The sequence below is a fragment of the Anneissia japonica genome, unplaced genomic scaffold, assembly GCF_011630105.1.
Source record: "Anneissia japonica isolate Jap-2015-1 unplaced genomic scaffold, ASM1163010v1 scaffold670_len1213532_cov191, whole genome shotgun sequence".
Taxonomy (NCBI): domain Eukaryota; kingdom Metazoa; phylum Echinodermata; class Crinoidea; order Comatulida; family Comatulidae; genus Anneissia; species Anneissia japonica.
Window position 1 is genome coordinate 848,891 of NW_022693499.1, and position 18,743 is coordinate 867,633.

Here is an 18,743-nt window from a genome sequence, read left to right on the forward strand (position 1 = left end):
ACGACGACGGTAGGACGTAGAACGTAATGACGTCACTAAAAGTCATCTGCGCATGCGAGAACGTTAAGGTCACCTCGTCGAGTAGATTCTGGAACGCAATTTGGTCAAATCTACGTATGCAGAAAACGAAGGACGCCAGGTAGGACGGTCACGCACAAATCAAAAGCTTCCTATTATTATGCATATAAAACCCTGTCCAGACTATCAATGATTTGACAAAAACATGACATGCCTAAATAAGGTAATTATGACATCACAACATGACCATATATAGGCACATCATGACTATATATGGGCATACAACAGTTTTGTCAAATAAAATTTGATAATCTTGACAGAGCTTGACAAATATGACATCATCAAGTGCAATCTATAGATGCAATGTAACTTCTGAAAAACAATAGACTTAAGATACTGCAGAATTCCCAAATATTGTTCGCAGTGTGTTTCAACTCTGGTTCACATCTCCGAACCGTGTAATACATTATGTTAGCATTTGCACGCTTGTTTTCTCCATCTAGACCTATTTTTAGCAGGGTTAGTAATCTTAAAAAAATAATTATATTTTTTTGTTTCTGTGTATTTACTGAATTAAAACTAAATCATGTTTTTAATACATGTTCTGCTAGACGTGTTAAGCAGACTTACACCAGTCACCCGCACTGTGTTGGTACGAATGCTTGATGACGCGATGCTGTATCTGCTGTTTTCTGTGGCAGACCCAAGGTTATCGTCATTGTAATTGACTGTTGAGTGTGCTTGGTCATATTGCACTCTCCACTGGATTGCGTTGATCGACGATTATTGGCGCAAAGCTTTAAAAATCCTAGTAATTGTTATTGTCCATGATGGAATAATAGACAATAACTGGATTTGCGTCAGGAGAAACATGTATAGGTGTAATTTTGCCCTACCTGACGTGGAAATGTACCGAATACTCAGTACATTTGAAAACAACTGCGAAAAATCCTATTGATATATTTTATCTAAGACAATTTATATACAACATATTCATGACTATTTCAATCAATTTTGATTTAAAATTAGGTTGTAAAGTTTAGCAAATATCATAATTCGCAAAACAATGAAGAATGCAAACAATTTCCAAAAAATGAAAGTTTAAAAATAGATATATAGATGTTATTTAATAGTATAAATCACATTGTAATGATTAGAGGGAATGCCAGTAAACTGCTGGGAATCATTACATGATGTGCTATAAACATACCCTTTGCAACTACAGTACTGTCAAACTGCAGTAATTTCAAACTGCAGTAATTTTCAATCCACATAAAATGTGGCAAGACTGTCACAAACGTGATAAAGAATTTTTGAATTGTTTTAAAGTTCATAATAAAGCTTTGAGCAGATGAAGGCATCTTTTACTGGGAGTGAGTTGAAAAACATCCAAAAAAAAAATTTATTGTAGTACAAAATGCATAAAAAAGAAGCTTTGGTAGCAAGTTCAAGGTTATGGATGATTATTTCCTTGTTTATAAATGTGGAGGTTGAGTCTTTGCTATTTCAGAAATAGCATTCACCAGTGGAAGTTCAAAACAATCATCAAAGTCTGGAAGGTCATAAAACGATGGATCTTCCCCTTCCTCAAAATCGCTGTTACTTTTCGATTCTGGCGAAACACTCTCTTTATCTTCTAAGGCTTCTTTGTCAATGCCGACAGCAATCTCGTAGGATGGTGGAATGTCGCAGTTGGTGTAGAGATTCTGAGGCTCGGGGGGAACGTATGCACTGACTGTCCGAATATCATTGTTGCGTCTCTCTCTTTCTTGCCGTCTCTTTAGTACAATGGATACCACCAATAATGAAGCACCAACAAAACAGACCAAAGACAACATACTTGCAAGAACAATTCCAGTCAACACACCACTACTCACCCCTATTGGTAATAGAAAAAAAACCAAAAAAAAACCAGTAGTAATGGTGATAAAAATGATAATAACACTTTTACATTAATATAATATACAATTAACATTGTAGATGTTTGCACAAGGTATGTGCGCTGGAGGTAGGTGTGCTCATGCAAATTAAGTTACAGGCTTAACCAGGAGGGGATGGGGCTTTCTATAGGAGTCAGTAGTAGAGGTGGTGCTTTACATCCTGATTAAGTTCAGGAAAATCTCTTGTTTGGGTCAAGGGCCCACTGGACCAAATGCTGTTTGGCATGTTATGTCATCATTATTTTTTAATTGTTTTCAGTAAGTGCACTTTGGTTAGTAGTCGTTCAAAAAGTCAGGACCCACCCACTGTTCTAGAAAAAAAAAATGGGTTGTCACTCAGTCAAAAATATCAGAGGTAACAGTAATACACTCTTTTGGTCTAGAATTTAACCGGAATCTAAATCGTTTGCTTCGTTAAGGTCTAAAGTCAACACGGTCCCTTATAATTAATCTCCAACACAGAGCGATCGCCTTTCTATGGATGAAGAAACTCAAGGCTACACGAACTGGCCTAAGTTTTTAACGACCTTATCATAGTGAAACGATTGTATAACTTATCTTACCTAGCATGCACTTAACTATTAATTATTCATAATCATCATGTAAATGTAATTAATTATAATTAAAATGCCTAACTTGAAAAATACGTACCACATTTAACGCATCAAATTTATTGGTTTTCAGTCAATTTTCGTGAAAAACAAATAATGACAAACCGTGAGAGGGCGGGAGTCTAGTAAAATATTGATAAGTAAAGTTAGCGCAGCACTAAACTCTTTTGCGACCCTGGAGGAAAAACATCATAATAGGCTATTTATTGTACGGATTTTTTTTTCCGCTGAAGGGGTGTTTGAAGAAATAATCAGGAACGGCTAATAAGGTAGACATTCTTGAGTTAAGTATGTGTGATGTTAAGTTTTGAGGCTAGACACCGTTCCGCAACCACAGGTTGCGACCCACTTTGGGTCGTGGAAAAACAAAATTAAGTAGGGCCTACTTAACATATCTATATCTTTATTAATAGGCCTGATCACTTCAAAAGAAATACATTAGCAGCAGCAAAAGCTGAATTAAAGTATTTGTACAAAATTTAATTTTTACAAAAGGATATTTAAGTTCAATAGAAAAATACACTAAAAATCATTTAAAAATACTTTAAACATCTTTACAAAAACACATTAAAATTCATTATAAAATTAAATAAAATTCAAGGCAAAAACAAAATCAACTAGAATTTTTAAATTTTCGAGCAGTTTCAGATGGTAGGAAATGGGACAATTCTTGAAGCGTTCAGTTTTAATAATTGGAGTCTCGTAATTTCTTTTATTGCGGGCCAGTGATTACGACGACAAACGAAATCAATTCAACAAAAGTGCAATTAAGTTTCAGTTTCAGTTTATTTTTGACCAAAAGATGGTTGGGGGCAGCTTAAGCAAACAAATCACTATAACTTTTTCAAGCCAGCTGCCCCCTCCCTCATAAAATATACAATATGATAAAGATAACAATTTAAATCACAAAAGACATAAAAAACACCAATAAGGAATAAAAATTTAAAAAAAACAAGTATGTATAAATAAAAAAAAATAAATAAAAAAATAAAAAATAAAACACCCCAGAGAAATGACAATTTAAACATTAAAATTACATTGAGAAAACATAATTACATTGTGTGAAAATAAGTATGATAGGAAATGGGACAATTCTTGAAGCGTTCAGTTTTAAGAAGTAGAGTCTCGTAATTTCTTTTATTGCGGGATTCGATTGTTGAGACTTTGGGGGCCAGTGATTACGACGACAAACGAAATCAATTCAACAAAAGTGCAATTAAAGTGTGGCGTCTTCGTTAGTTTACTTTTTTGTAATGCGTGCGCTTTCACGGTTTCAAGATAAATAATATAGAGTACTATCAAAACATTTGTATACTTTAGGTATGACAATTAGAAAGTATAGTTTTGCTCATTGCAGTGTGTTGGGCTTTCAGCTTACAATCATAACGATAAAACATGTTTCTCTTCTATTTAATGTGTCTATGTCTTTGCATAACACATTCAGCAAATTCAGGAATTTATGTAGGTTATAGTAAAATGTCTGTAAAGGCCTGTTTACACTATGACGATACATGGAGGAAATATATTAAGAATTTCCTCCATGGACGATAAAAAGCTAAAAGCAATTGTTCATATAGAAAATGAAAGAAATAAGGGAAGATTTCACACTAGCACGATTCGATTACAATTTATCGTGTATAGGCCTACGATGAAAAAATAAAATCATGTTCACAAATGAAATCAAATGAAGTCATAATCATACGAAGACTCTATCGTTTTCCCATGTCGTTATCGAATCGTGCTTTTATTTTCTATATGAACAATTGCTTTTTAGCTTTTTATCCTTGATCGTTATCGTCGTAGTGTAAACAGGTTAAAAGCATTCATGCTTTTTAAATGTTTAAGTTATTCAAAAATTTGATAATTTATTTGGTTTTGTTAAATGAGTAAGTATAAGTTATATTTTCATTTTTAGGGGTTTTAAATTGATTTTTTGGCTGATGGTATCAAAAGAATCTAGTGGTTGGTTGGTATAAAACGACGGACCTGATTTTTTTACTTAATTCACTCAAACTAAAAAAACCACATTCAATAATTTTCCCATAAAATTCAGTCGAGAAATTTGCCTTAATTGGTCGCGTCTGAGTGCTTGACATATAATTTGGGTCGTGGGCTAAAAAGGTTGCGGAAAGGAATGCAAACCAGAAAAGTAAAATACAAAAATCAAAATTAAAGATGATGAGATTGGCTGGAGACTCAGTAGAACTGGACTCTGGAATTATCGAAGCAAATGAGCTATGATCTATAGGTAGTCTCAGTCATGCCATGTACCTAAGAATTAAAGGCCAACTCAGACAGCGTCGTACGACACAGCCCGACGCGATTTGTTGTCGGTTTGGTGGGGGGGGGGGGGCAGTCGTGTCGTTTAATATTGCTCACGACGGCTTAAGACTTTCACGGTTTCAAGATAAATAATATAGAGTACTATCAAAACATTTGTATACTTTAGGTATGACAATTAGAAAGTATAGTTTTGTTCATTGCTGTGTGTTGGGCTTTCAGCTTACAATCATAACGATAAAACATGTTTCTCTTCTATTTAATGTGTCTATGTCTTTGCATAACACATTCAGCAAATTCAGGAATTTATGTAGGTTATAGTAAAATGTCTGTAAAGGCCTGTTTACACTATGACGATACATGGAGGAAATATATTAAGAATTTCCTCCATGGACGATAAAAAGCTAAAAGCAATTGTTCATATAGAAAATGAAAGAAATAAGAGAAGATTTCACACTAGCACGATTCGATTACAATTTATCGTGTATAGGCCTACGATAAAAAAAATAAAATCATGTTCACAAATGAAATCAAATGAAGTCATAATCATACGAAGACTTTATTGTTTTTCCATGTCGTTATCGAATCGTGCTTTTATTTTTTTTATCGTGCTGATGGTATCAAAAGAATCTAGTGGTTGGTTGGTATAAAACGACGGACCTGATTTTTTTACTTAATTCACTCAAACTAAAAAAACCACATTCAATAATTTTCCCATAAAATTCAGTCGAGAAATTTGCCTTAATTGGTCGCGTCTGAGTGCTTGACATATAATTTGGGTCGTGGGCTAAAAAGGTTGCGGAAAGGAATGCAAACCAGAAAAGTAAAATACAAAAATCAAAATTAAAGATGATGAGATTGGCTGGAGACTCAGTAGAACTGGACTCTGGAATTATCGAAGCAAAGGAGCTATGATCTATAGGTAGTCTCAGTCATGCCATGTACCTAAGAATTAAAGGCCAACTCAGACAGCGTCGTACGACACAGCCCGACGCGATTTGTTGTCGGTTTGGTGGGGGGGGGGGCAGTCGTGTCGTTTAATATTGCTCATGACGGCTTAAGACTGTCCCCGACGAGATGAAGTGTTTACACTTGCCTGGATATTTTGGTAGCAGAGGAGTGCCTCTTCATGGGGTCAGATGGAAACTCACAACTCAAGATGGTGTATTTTAAGATCAAGTTGGTATTAAAATACGATAGTCTCGACCTGAACTGATACTGGAGTAGGAAAACTCATTCAGTTAAAGTTGTTGATGCTGCAGAGATTCAATTAAAAAGGAATCATACTGCAGATGAATACTCTAACTATGGAGGTATAAAAAAGAACTTATGGGTCGCAGTTAACTTTGGTGGGTTTCTTTAAATATGTTTGATGTATAGGCCTACAAGAAGGGTGTCTATAAAACGAAGACCGAAGACCCAAACACGAAGACCCCTATTTTTTCTCTTTCATTTTGATAATACACCAGGCTGCCACAAAATCAAAATTTTGGAAGTCTGTTTGTGACCTCCAATTATTTCTCAAGTATCTTATTGAAAGTATTTCATAATCATCATAAAACAGTTGCCAAGTACCTATTTCATTATTTCATCGGAATAAAATAAGGAATATCAAGAAATACTTAAGGGTCTTCGTTTTATAGACACCCTATATGGGTGTCTACAAAACGAAGACCGAAAACTAGAATAACGAAGACCCACTTTTTTTTTCTCTCAATCGTGATGAAAATAATGTTTTTAAAATCACTTCATACTATGTATATTTAGTATTCGTCTTTTTAGCACATTATTGCCTGAATTTGAGTCAATTTAATGATTTAGTCTTTATTCCAGTTCCAAAGCGGCAACCAATGTTGTATGTCCACGGCTGGTCCAGAGCGCGTCTTGGCGCTGCTACCCGATTGGTCTAGCGGTACCGTACGAGTATTTTAGGAGCTTACACTGGGACGGATGCAGGATTTGGCGGTAGGGGGTGCGTGAGGGTCCACCTCCCTGCCCCCACCATGGTTGGGGCTGAGGGAATAGAACATTTTGAGATAGGGACCTTTTAGGCGCGGATCCAGAGTTTAGCTGGTTTTCCATAGAATCGCTCACCCTATCGGCGACAGTCGTGACAGTTGTGGTTCACAGACGAATCGGGGTGCTTTCCCGATTGCGCAGGGCAGCTAGCAATGCACTCTGATTCGTCTGCGTCTGCAACGCAATCGGAAAAGTTGAACCAGGTTCAACATTCCCGACAACTGTCGGCGACTGTCACCGATAGGGTGAGCGATTATATGGAAACCCAGCTTTACCCTGATTATCGCACATAATGGGGTCTCTCAGTGGACGGGGTCATGGGAAGAGAACGTAATGTTTGCTTGTTCCGTCGCTGGAAGACTAGTTTAGACGTGGAGCTGGGTTGGGGGGGGGGGGGGGGGGGGGGGGGGGGGGTGGGGGTGCTTTGCGGTAGTTTGGGGGTTCTCCTAGCTTCGGAAAGTTTTGTTTTTTCTAGATGTTGAGAAGTGCACTTATGTGCATTACGAGACTTCTATTGATGAATGAATACACACTGAATTAATAGTTCTACCCAATTTGACCATAGACAATTAGTATTGCGATGATGAAGATGATGATGATGATGATGATGATGATGTGATGATGATAAGGAGAAGGAGGAGGCATCGTAGCAGATGACGACAGGCTCCTGTGCAAGGTTAATTAACAGGCCCTTTGATGAGTGTCAACCGAGGCCCGTATCCCGAGTTCGTCGTCATTATTTCCAATGCACACTATCGGACAACAGTAACTATCTACAATTTATATAGTCAGTACATTCTCGACTGTCATGAAAATATCATATATCTAAAAAATACGTTATAGGCCTATGCATGCTCGGAAGCGGAAAGTTTAACCTAAAAGTTTGATAGGCCTATATGTTTCATGTTGTTTTTTGAATGGTCTTTAATGATATATACTAATATGACCACAACATAAGGAAGAATACCTACAAAGTTCAGACCCATATAAATTTATATTTCCTTAGGCCTAAATCATGAGGAGGTCCGCTCTATATCCAAATTTCAGGAAATTATACGTTTTATGCATGCATCGACGTGGAAATTTTGTTTTATGTTGTTTGTTGAATGGTCTTCTTTAAAAATATTACAATCTAATATGACCACAACATAAGGAAGTTTATTCTTTAAATGTTTAATAGATAGTACAGAGAATTATGATTGTTTATCAAAATCATTATACACATGTTAAATCCAATTTACGACGTGGAAGGATTAACATATTAATCTTGTTAATAGTGCGGTTCTAAAATTAATCTTTTGATCACAACTTTTAAGTTGTAACTTCAGGAAAAATAATAATGCATTTTTATTGTACGCCACCAGCTGGTAAAGTAATTAAATATGCATAAATGTCTTCTATGATTAGTTGATTGCCAACATTTCAATGTTTAGTGGTTGGACGGTCGGATATAATGCGTAACTCTCATAATAATTTATGTTGTCTATATATTTTTGTCTTTGGTTTAGATTGGTGGTATTTCTGACAGAAAGAGTTGGAATTCGCTAGACCACCAGTCACTGCTATCACTTTATATGGCGAACGGTGCGAAGAGGTCTGGATCCGCGCCTGCTTCTAGATGCCCAGAAATTGCACTCTCATACCTTACAACAATACAATACGACAATTATTTTTCTTAATACAATTTAAGGGGGTGCGACCGCACCCTCTGCACCCCCTCTGCATCCGCCCCAGCTACAAAAACATTTCATTCATAAACTTGTTTCATGTTAACATAAACATTAGGAATGTTGTATAGTGACGCATATGTGCAGCATCGGTCATTTGGTAGTGCAGTGACACCAACATAGGATGGATGAGATAATTAAGAATCTTCGTTTTATAGACATCCTATATGGGTGTCAACAACAAAACGAAGACCAAAGACCAGAAAAACGAAGACCCACATTTTCTTTTCTCAATCGTGATGAAATAATGAAATAGGTCCGTACTTGGCAACTGTTTTATGATGATTTTGAAATACTTTCAATAAGATAGGCCTATTGGGAAATAATTGGAGGTCTTCGTTTTTCGGGTCTTCGGTCTTCGTTTTGTAGACACCCTATGACACGAAGACCCTTGAAAATTTCACAAACCATCAAAATAAAAGAGAAAAAATAGGGGTCGTTGTTTTTGGGTCTTCGGTCTTCGTTTAATAGACATACCCTCAAGGAGTCTATGGCTAGTTTAGACACATTTTATTATTATTATTATTATTATTATTATTATTATTATTATTATTATTATTATTATTATTATTATTATTGGTTTTTTTTTTTTAGTACAAGTCATATTACCTATTGTTTGCTAACTATTTCCGCATGTTCCCAGTACGCTACTTTGTATATTGTATTGTTATGACCGTGTTGTTTGGTACACCGATTTTTCAATAGCAATGTAAAGATAAGTACAAGGCTATTGGAGAAACACAGTGAACCGAATAAGACACAGGGACAGAATTTCACAATAACCTTTTTAACACCAACTCGCAGTAACAAAATCGATGTAATGTTAATACATATGACTTGCAATTTTAGGACAATTACAATTTTTAGCTCAGGATCTATTTCACCCTGTAGCTCATAGCACAGAAAAGAAAACAAATTTTTCACAGAATAATGCCTATATAGCCTATAGGCATATGTGTTGCGAGGTATTATACCGTACTGGTTCTTAATACTCAAAAATTTATAAGGCGCCAATTCCAAATTGAATGATCAAAGGCGCGGTCACACGGATAACGTACAATGGCAAACCAGCACAAAATACAACCTTCTCTGCTCCCTCGGAAGTATTCCTAGTCGTTCGATACCGGGAGCGCACGAAACTACAACATTCAATGCCACAATATCCATACCATGTACGCACTTATACTGCTGAGAGAGACAGACAAATGTAGATTGCTAAAGGACACAAGCGACTTGCACAGCGAAAGTCTCGAACCCATTACCTCAAGCCACAATCGATGCGCCAACCACTTCTTCTTAATTAATAGGTCTGAAGGGCGAGATTATTTTTAGAGTTAATCTCATGGGCCAAATATAATCTCCATGCACATTAGCAAGAAGTTGCATTTTTGTCTTTACTTTATTGAAAATGTACTAATCGAACTTCCAATGTGTTTTATATAGGCGTTATTATTATTTTGTTTTTCTTCACAGGCCAAATTAAATTGCCTTGCGGGCCAATTTGGCCCACAGGCCGCCTATTAAGAACAAGTGGATTATATTATCCACAAAAAAACAGGTATTATTATCAACATGTCTCAAGACATGCAACCATCTATTGAAGCTCAAAATCTGTAATACTACAAATACACCTTTAAATGTGTAATGATTCACTTTTTGACGTCTCAATTGCTTTTTGCGTCCTCAATTTCTAAATGCCACTCCCTAATACCCTATTCAGACTACACTCTCTTGGGATCGGTTGCGATGTAATCGGTGTAATCCAAAACTGATTACTCCCGATCGCAATCAACAAACGCATTCAGACCAACACAAACAGACTTTACATTCTTGGGCCTAGGCCTCCAGTGTCTAGGTCTATGTTGCCTGACCTCAGCCAAACAGTGCCTGTGGAATACGTTGTGATTCGTTGCGATCAAATTCCGTGGTAATCGGGAGTAATAAAGATTGTAGCACCCAATCGCAACGGGTAACAATTGCGATATCGATTACATATCGACTGCTATTGGTGAGCTTTCACACACGATTTTACTGTGCGATTGGGTGCGATTGGGTGTCGCAATTGCTACAACCGATCGCAATGCGATGCTAGTCTGAATGGGGTATTAGTAAACAAGACAACACAATGGTCAATTAACCTAGTACTGTCTGAACTATTGAGACCGTACACTATATGGTACCCAATGGGAGTAGCATAGGGCGAACTTCTGCCACCATGGGTCGCAAACAGGGGTAAACAGATGAGGTGCACTGGGATACTTGTACAGACGTGACCTAGCAACAATATGAAATATTGACCCTTATATTATATTATATTAACCCCTACGTTTACCAGATCATCACTTGAATTATTACGGTATCAACTTTTCCCTCTTGGTCTAATTGGGTTCTTTTATAACAGTGGTACGATGAATTTTCATTTCATTTCATTATATTCAGGAATTAATATCAAGATTACTTGAAAATAAAACAAATACAAAGAACAGATAAACGATAAAGAACAAGATAAGACATTAATTCCTAGGGTAACCCAAGAAAGTTTTACAAAATATAAAACTTATTTCCATTGGGGCCCTTAAAAAATTGTAAACATTTTTACCACGCAAGAAACATCAAACAGTTAACAATAAAAATTATAATTATTATTGCACTTTTGAATTATTATTATTTTTATTAAACATTATATTATATTAAGAAAGATAATTTGAATTTAAAATGTTGTGTTGAAATCATTGAATTAAAGAAAAGTTTCACCCCAAAAATTGCAACATTACCCGCGCATCTGATTTCCCAAATTAGTTTTTATTGCACTTTTAAAGTTTTTTTTAATTATTTATGCTCTGTATTGATATCGGAAGACTGTTCAAAACTTTGATACCATTAAAGAAAAAGGAAGATGATGCAATACCTTTAACAGACGGAACAACAAATTTGTGCATACAGCCTCTAGTTCGATGCTGATGGAATTGATCTACTCTCATAAAATGTTCTGATAGGTAAGGGGCATTGTATCCATTGGCTATTTTGTGTAGATGGGCGAGACGAAGAAACTTTACTCGGTTTTCAATATTGAGATACCCAATGCTGGACAGTTGATCTCTACCGATATGGGATCTAGGAGGTAGGTTCTTGATGAATCGTACAATTTTGTTTTGGGCAACTTGAAGTTTGTTTTTTGTTTGTTTACTTAGTCCGGAATACCATGCTGAAGAGGCATAATCAAAGTGGCATTGTATCAAGGCAGAGCAGAGTAATTTACGGCATTTTAAATTTAGACACTTACTTTGCCGATAAAAAAAAATTTAAGTGTAGCATTTGCCTTTCTGATTATTTTATTCGCAGTGGTCTCCCCGGACAATACTTGATCCAGTTCCATACCTAAATATGTGACTGATTTAACTGCCTTAATAAAATGGTCCTTACATTTTATCTTAAAGTTGTTTGCATTTCTCAGTTTAGGCTTAGATCCAAAAAGAATACATTCAGTTTTCTCAAAATTTAGAGACAGCTTGTTATCAGTTAACCAATAACTACATGATTGTAAAGCTTCACTGAGGATATAAGCAATATATTTTTTATCTTTGTGAGAATACAGGATGGCGGTATCATCTGCATATAATAAAATCTTACTACCGTTGCCAACACTGATGACCATATCGTTAATGTAGCACAAAAAAAGAAGGGGCCCCAATGAATCTAATGTGTTGCCTATGCGTGAACTGGTGAGTTCAGTGCCTGAAATCTGGGGAAGGGGAGAGGTAAGTGAGGGGAAAGGTAATGTAAATATGTGTTAAATGCATTGTGTTTGATTGGCCAGTGGGCTTGAAATGACGATTGATATGATTGCGGAGGAAGTGGGAGAGAAGAATTATTTATGGGAGAAATTTAACCTTCCCCTCCTTCGTAGTGCCGCTACTGGATGAATTGAACGTCTAACGGTTGATGTTCGGTTTCTTATGGAACTATTTCAATTGTTAGATCTAAATATTCATACAAAGAATCAATGAATGAAAAAAGAGAATACTTACGGCAATTGTTTTCGTCTGATTCATCATCACAGTCCACATAGTTGTCGCAAACAAAATCCATAGGTATACACTTGTACGAATCTTCACAAAGAAACTCTTTACCTTGGCATTCTTTATTTGCTACAAGACATGAAATTAGAAATGTTAGCAAGTTACGTTTTTTCATAATACCGGGTAAACGAATGGGCACGAAAATTAGGGAAAAGTAATTCTCAAACAATAGATTCCAATGTACAAAAGTATTACATTATGCAAGGAAAATAAATCATTTGAAAATATGAAAAAAAAACAACGTATGGTAGGCTAATGATTTTCTATATATGCTTCGTTTATATGATAATAACAATAACAAAAATTGCGAAGGCACTTTAAATAAGTTGTGGTTAGGTTATATCAGGAAAAGGCATCAGCACAACGTTACAGCAACGTTATCAGGTAGAGATTAGTCTTTGTAATAAGTAGGGTAACAAAACCGTTTCGACACCAAATTAAAGTTATTATTACGTCAAATTGTTAGATAGTTTTGTGGTGATGATTATATAATACATTGTTAAACTTACTCGGTGTTGTCCGTATGTGTTCAGAACATGTGCTTCCATAATAAATACACGTTTGTGTATGTTCACACCAGAATTTGTTTGGGGCACAGGTCGCGGCTGTCAAAATAAACGTTTAAAATACTTATCAATCCACCAATCAACCAATCAATCAATTAACCAATTTTTACAGCAAAAATTATTAAATACAGGTATCCATCCAATTAAAGACCACTTTAGGGACCAAGATTGTCATGGTCTTTAGCAGCTTTGGTCTTAATTAGAAAATTAAACGACTGATGTTCATCCGAGGCCAGAGAGTTTTTCTTTTTATTTGAGGGCCGAGTCTTTAATTGGAGAGAGAACTTCAATGTTTTGTGTATACACATAAGTATTGTTTATGCTATAATAACATTGGTTTATGACATATTATTTTTTGTAGGCCTACATTTCAAGAAAGTACTGTGTACGCCAATCTGTATGTTCTTCATATTTGTACTTAATCAATGAAACCACATATCCAAATACAATGATTATGGTGATACAAGCTAGTGCATATTTGAATACCGTAAGTCTTGGCATAGAATAGAATAATATAGTGTGCCAGTGGCGGAACAATAAAAATGAATTATTATTTTCCTGAAGTTACAACTTAAAAGTTGTGGTCAAAAGGTTAATGTTAGAACCGCACTATTAACAAGATTATTAGGTTAATCCTTTCACGTCGTGCACTGAAAACGTATTTTTTTATTCATTAAAAAAAAATGGATTTAACATGTGTATAATGATTTTGATAAACAATCATAACTCTCTGTACTATCTATTAAACATTTAAAGAATACACTTCCTTATGTTGTGGTCATATTAGACTGTAATATTTTTAAAGATCATTCAACAAACAACATAAAAAAAAATTTCCACGTCGGTGCATGCATAAAACGTATAATTTCCTGAAATTTGGATATAGAGCGACTTCCTTATAATTGAGAAATAATTGGAGGTCTTCGTTTTATAGGCACCCCCTACAAGAAGCATATGGCTAGTTTAGACACATTTTGTTATGATTGTTCTTTTTTAAAGTACAAGTCATATTACCTATTGTTTCTAACTATTTCCGCATGTTCCCAGTACGCTTCTATGTATTTTGTATTGTTATGACTGTGTTCTTTGGTAGGCCTACACCGATTTTTCAATAGCAATGTAAAATTAAGTACAAGGCTATTGGAGAAACACAGTAAACCAAATAACCTTTTTAACACCAACTCGCAATAACAAAATCGATGTAATGTTAATACATATGACTTGCAATTTTAGGACAATTACGAATTTTAGCTTAGGATCTATTTCACCCTGCAGCTCATAGCACAGAAAAGTTAAGTTAATCTCTCGGGCCAAATATAATCTCCATGCACATTAGCAAGAAGTTGCATTTTTGTCTTTACTTTATTGAAAATGTACTAATCGAACTTCCAATGTGTTTTATATAGGCGTTATTATAATTTTTTGTTTTTCGTCGCAGGCCAAATTAAATTGCCTTGCGGGCCAATTTGGCCCACGGGCCGCCTATTAAGAATCAGGGGATTATATTATCCACAAAAACCAGGTATTATTATCAACATGTCTCAAGACATGCAACCATCTATTGAAGCTCAAAATCTGTAATACTACAGAGTCAATAGAGAAATACACCTTTAAATTTGTAATGATTCACTTTTTGACGTCTCAATTGCTTTTTGCGTCCTCAATTTCTAAATGCCACTCTCTAAGTAAATAAGACAACACAATAGTCAATTAACCTAGTACTGTCTGAACTATTGAGACCGTACACTATGGTACCCAATGGGAGTAGCATAGGGCGAACTTCTGCCACCATGGGTCGCAAACAGGGGTAAACAGATGAGGTACACTGGGGTACTTGTACCAGACGTGACCTAGCAACAATATGAAATATTGGCCCTTATATTATATTATATTATATTAACCCCTACGTTTACCAGATTATCACTTGCATTATTACGGTATCAACTTTTCCCTCTTGGTCTAATTGGGTTCTTTTATAACAGTGGTACGATGAATCTAATGTGTTACCTATGCGTGAACTGGTGAGTTCAGTGGCGACGCCAGCGCCTGAAATCTGGGGAAGGGGTGAGGTAAGTGAGGAGAAAGTTAATGTAAAAATGTGTTAAATGCATTGTTTTTGAGTGGCCAGTGGGCTTGAAATGACGATTGATATAATTGCGGAGGAAGTGGGAGAGAAGAATTTTTTTTGGAGAAATTTAACCTTCCCCTCCTTCGTAGTGCCGCTACTGGGTGAGTTGAACGTCTAACGGTTGATGTTCGGTTTCTTGTGGAACTATTTCAATTGTTAGATCTAAATATTTGTACAACCAATCAATGAATGAAAAAAGAGAATACTTACGGCAATTGTTTTCGTCTGATTCATCGTCACAGTCCACATAGTTGTCGCAAACAAAATCCATAGGTATACACTTGTACGAATCTTCACAAAGAAACTCTCTACCTTGGCATTCCTCATTTGCTACAAGACATGAAATTAGAAATGTTAGCAAGTTACGTTATTTTCATAATACCGGGTAAACGAATGGGCACGAAAATTAGGGAAAAGTAATTCTAAAACAATAGATTCCAATGTACAAAAGTATTACATTATGCAAGGAAAATAAATCCTGTCTCTTATACACATCTAGATGTGTATAAGAGACAGGACAAATATAGATAAATAATTAGATAAATGTAAATATAATAAATTCATTTTGATAAATAGAAACAAATAAGAAAATAAATAAGAAAAATGAATACAAGGACTAATTTATTTAAGAAAAAATAAGTATAAATTGATAGTTACTTTTTCTATACAATTATATATTCATTAAATATATGTATAAAAAATGATCAAATTAATAAGATTTAAATATAAATTGAATTGATTAACAAAATATGTTATTTTAAAAAGCTAAATTATAAAACATAGAAACAGAATAAAACAGTAGGCCTATGTTTTATGCTATAACTAGAGTGCCAAAATAGCAGTAACACCATACAATTTCTGTCTCTTATACACATCTAGATGTGTATAAGAGACAGATATAATACATTGTTAAACTTACTCGGTGTTGTCCATATGTCTTTATAACATGTGCTTCGATAATAAATACACGTTTGTGTACGTTCACACCAGATTTCGTCTGGGGCACAGTTCGCGCCTGTCAATATAAACGTTTAAAATACTTATCAATCCACCAATCAATCAATTAACCAATTTTTACGGCAAAAATTATTAAATACAGGTCTTCATCCAATTAAGGCCACTTTAGGGACCAAGATTGTCATGGTCTTTAGCAGCTTTGGTCTTAATTAGAAAATTAAACGACTGATGTTCATCCGAGGCCAGAGAGTTTTTCTTTTTATTTGAGGGCCGAGTCTTTAATTGGAGAGAGAACTTCAATGTTTTGTGTATACACATAAGTATAGTGGCGGCTAGTTGCGGAACAATAAAAATGCATTATTATTTTCCTGAAGTTACGTTACAACTTAAAAGTTAGATAGTTTTGTGGTGATGATTATATAGTACATTGTTAAACTTACTCGGTGTTGTCCATATGTCTTTATAACATGTGCTTCGATAATAAATACACGTTTGTGTACGTTCACACCAGATTTCGTCTGGGGCACAGTTCGCGCCTGTCAATATAAACGTTTAAAATACTTATCAATCAACCAATCAATCAATTAACCAATTTTTACGGCAAAAATTATTAAATACAGGTCTCCATCCAATTAAGGCCACTTTAGGGACCAAGATTGTCATGGTCTTTAGCAGCTTTGGTCTTAATTTGAAAATTAAACGACTGATGTTCATCCGAGGCCAGAAAGTTTTTCTTTTTATTTGAGGGCCGAGTCTTTAATTGGAGAGAGAACTTCAATGTTTTGTGTATACACATAAGTATAGTGGCGGCTAGTGGCGGAACAATAAAAATGCATTATTAATTTCCTGAAGTTACGTTACAACTTAAAAGTTGTGGTCAAAAGGTTAATGTTAGAACCGCACTATTAACAAGATTATTAGGTTAATCCTTCCACGTCGGCGCGTGAACTGAAAACGTATTTTATTATTCATTAAAAAAAATGGATTTAACATTTCTATAATGATTTTGATAAACAATCATAACTCTCTGTACTATCTATTAAACATTTAAAGAATAAACTTCCTTATGTTGTGGTCATATTAGACTGTAATATTTTAAAGAAGATCATTCAACAAACAACATAAAAAAAATTCCACGTCGGTGCATGCATAAAACGTATAATAACAAGAAGCATATGGCTAGTTTAGACACATTTTATTATGATTGTTCTTTTTTTAAAGTACAAGTCATATTACCTACCGTATTGTTTCTAACTATTTCCGCATGTTCCCAGTACGCTTCTATGTATTTTATATTGTTATGACCGTGTTCTTTGGTAGGCCTACACCGATTTTTCAATAGCAATGTAAAATTAAGTACAAGGCTATTGGAGAAACACAGTAAACCAAATAAGACACAGGGACAGAATTTCACAATAACCTTTTTAACACCAACTCGCAGTAACAAAATCGATGTAGTGTTAATACATATGACTTGCAATTTTAGGACAATTACTGTACGAATTTTAGCTTAGGATCTATTTCACCCTGCAGCTCATAGCACAGAAAAGAAAACAAATTTTTCAGAGAATAATGCCTATATAGCCTATAGGCATATGTGTTGCGAGGTATTATATACCGTACTGGTTCTTAATACTCAAAAATTTATAAGGCGCCAATTCCAAATTGAATGATCAAAGGCGCGGTCACACAGATAACGTACAATGGCAAACCAGCACAAAATGCAACCTTCTCTGCTCCCTGGGAAGTATTCCTAGTCGTTCGATACCGGTATTTCTTTAGCGCACGAAACTACAACATTCAATGCCACAATACCCATACCATGTACGCACTTATACTACTGAGAGAGACAAATATAGATTGCTAAAGGACACAAGCGACTTGCACAGCGAAAGTTTCGAACCCATGACCTCAAGCCACAATTGATGCGCCAACCACTTCTTCTTAATTAATAGGTCTGAAGGGCGAGATTATTTTTAGAGTTAATCTCACGGGCCAAATATAATCTCCATGCACATTAACAAGAAGTTGCATTTTTGTCTTTACTTTATTGAAAATGTACTAATTGAACTTCCAATGTGTTTTATATAGGCGTTATTATAATTTTTTGTTTTTCGTCACAGGCCAAATTAAATTGCCTTGCGGGCCAATTTGGCCCACGGGCTGCCTATTAGGAACCAGGGGATTATATTATCCACAAAAACCAGGTATTATTATCAACATGTCTCAAGACATGCAACCATCTATTGAAGCTCAAAATCTGTAATACTACAGAGTCAATAGAGAAATACACCTTTAAATTTGTAATGATTCATTTTTTGACGTCTCAATTGCTTTTTGCGTCCTCAATTTCTAAATGCCACTTTCTAAGTAAACAAGACAACACAATGGTCAACTAACCTAGTACTGTCTGAACTA

General features: G+C 35.3%; 1 protein-coding gene across 5 annotated transcripts in view; it reads right to left on the reverse strand.

The window, feature by feature from the left end:
* Positions 1-1,112: 1,112 nt before the first annotated feature.
* Positions 1,113-18,743, reverse strand: part of LOC117100765 (low-density lipoprotein receptor-related protein 2-like) — a 26,912-nt gene continuing 9,281 nt past the window's right edge. Inside the window, exons 7-12 of one of the 5 annotated variants that reach the window (XM_033240574.1) lie at positions 16,766-16,861; positions 16,288-16,383; positions 15,579-15,698; positions 13,184-13,279; positions 12,624-12,743; positions 1,113-1,897 (exon numbers count right to left, since the gene is read on the reverse strand). In XM_033240574.1, coding sequence (XP_033096465.1) covers positions 1,494-1,897; positions 12,624-12,743; positions 13,184-13,279; positions 15,579-15,698; positions 16,288-16,383; positions 16,766-16,861 — 932 coding nt within the window. In that variant the 3' untranslated portion in view covers positions 1,113-1,493. The remainder of the gene's footprint in view (positions 1,898-12,623; positions 12,744-13,183; positions 13,280-15,578; positions 15,699-16,287; positions 16,384-16,765; positions 16,862-18,743) is intronic. The other 4 variants (XM_033240575.1, XM_033240576.1, XM_033240577.1 and 1 more) reach the window with 4 other exon arrangements.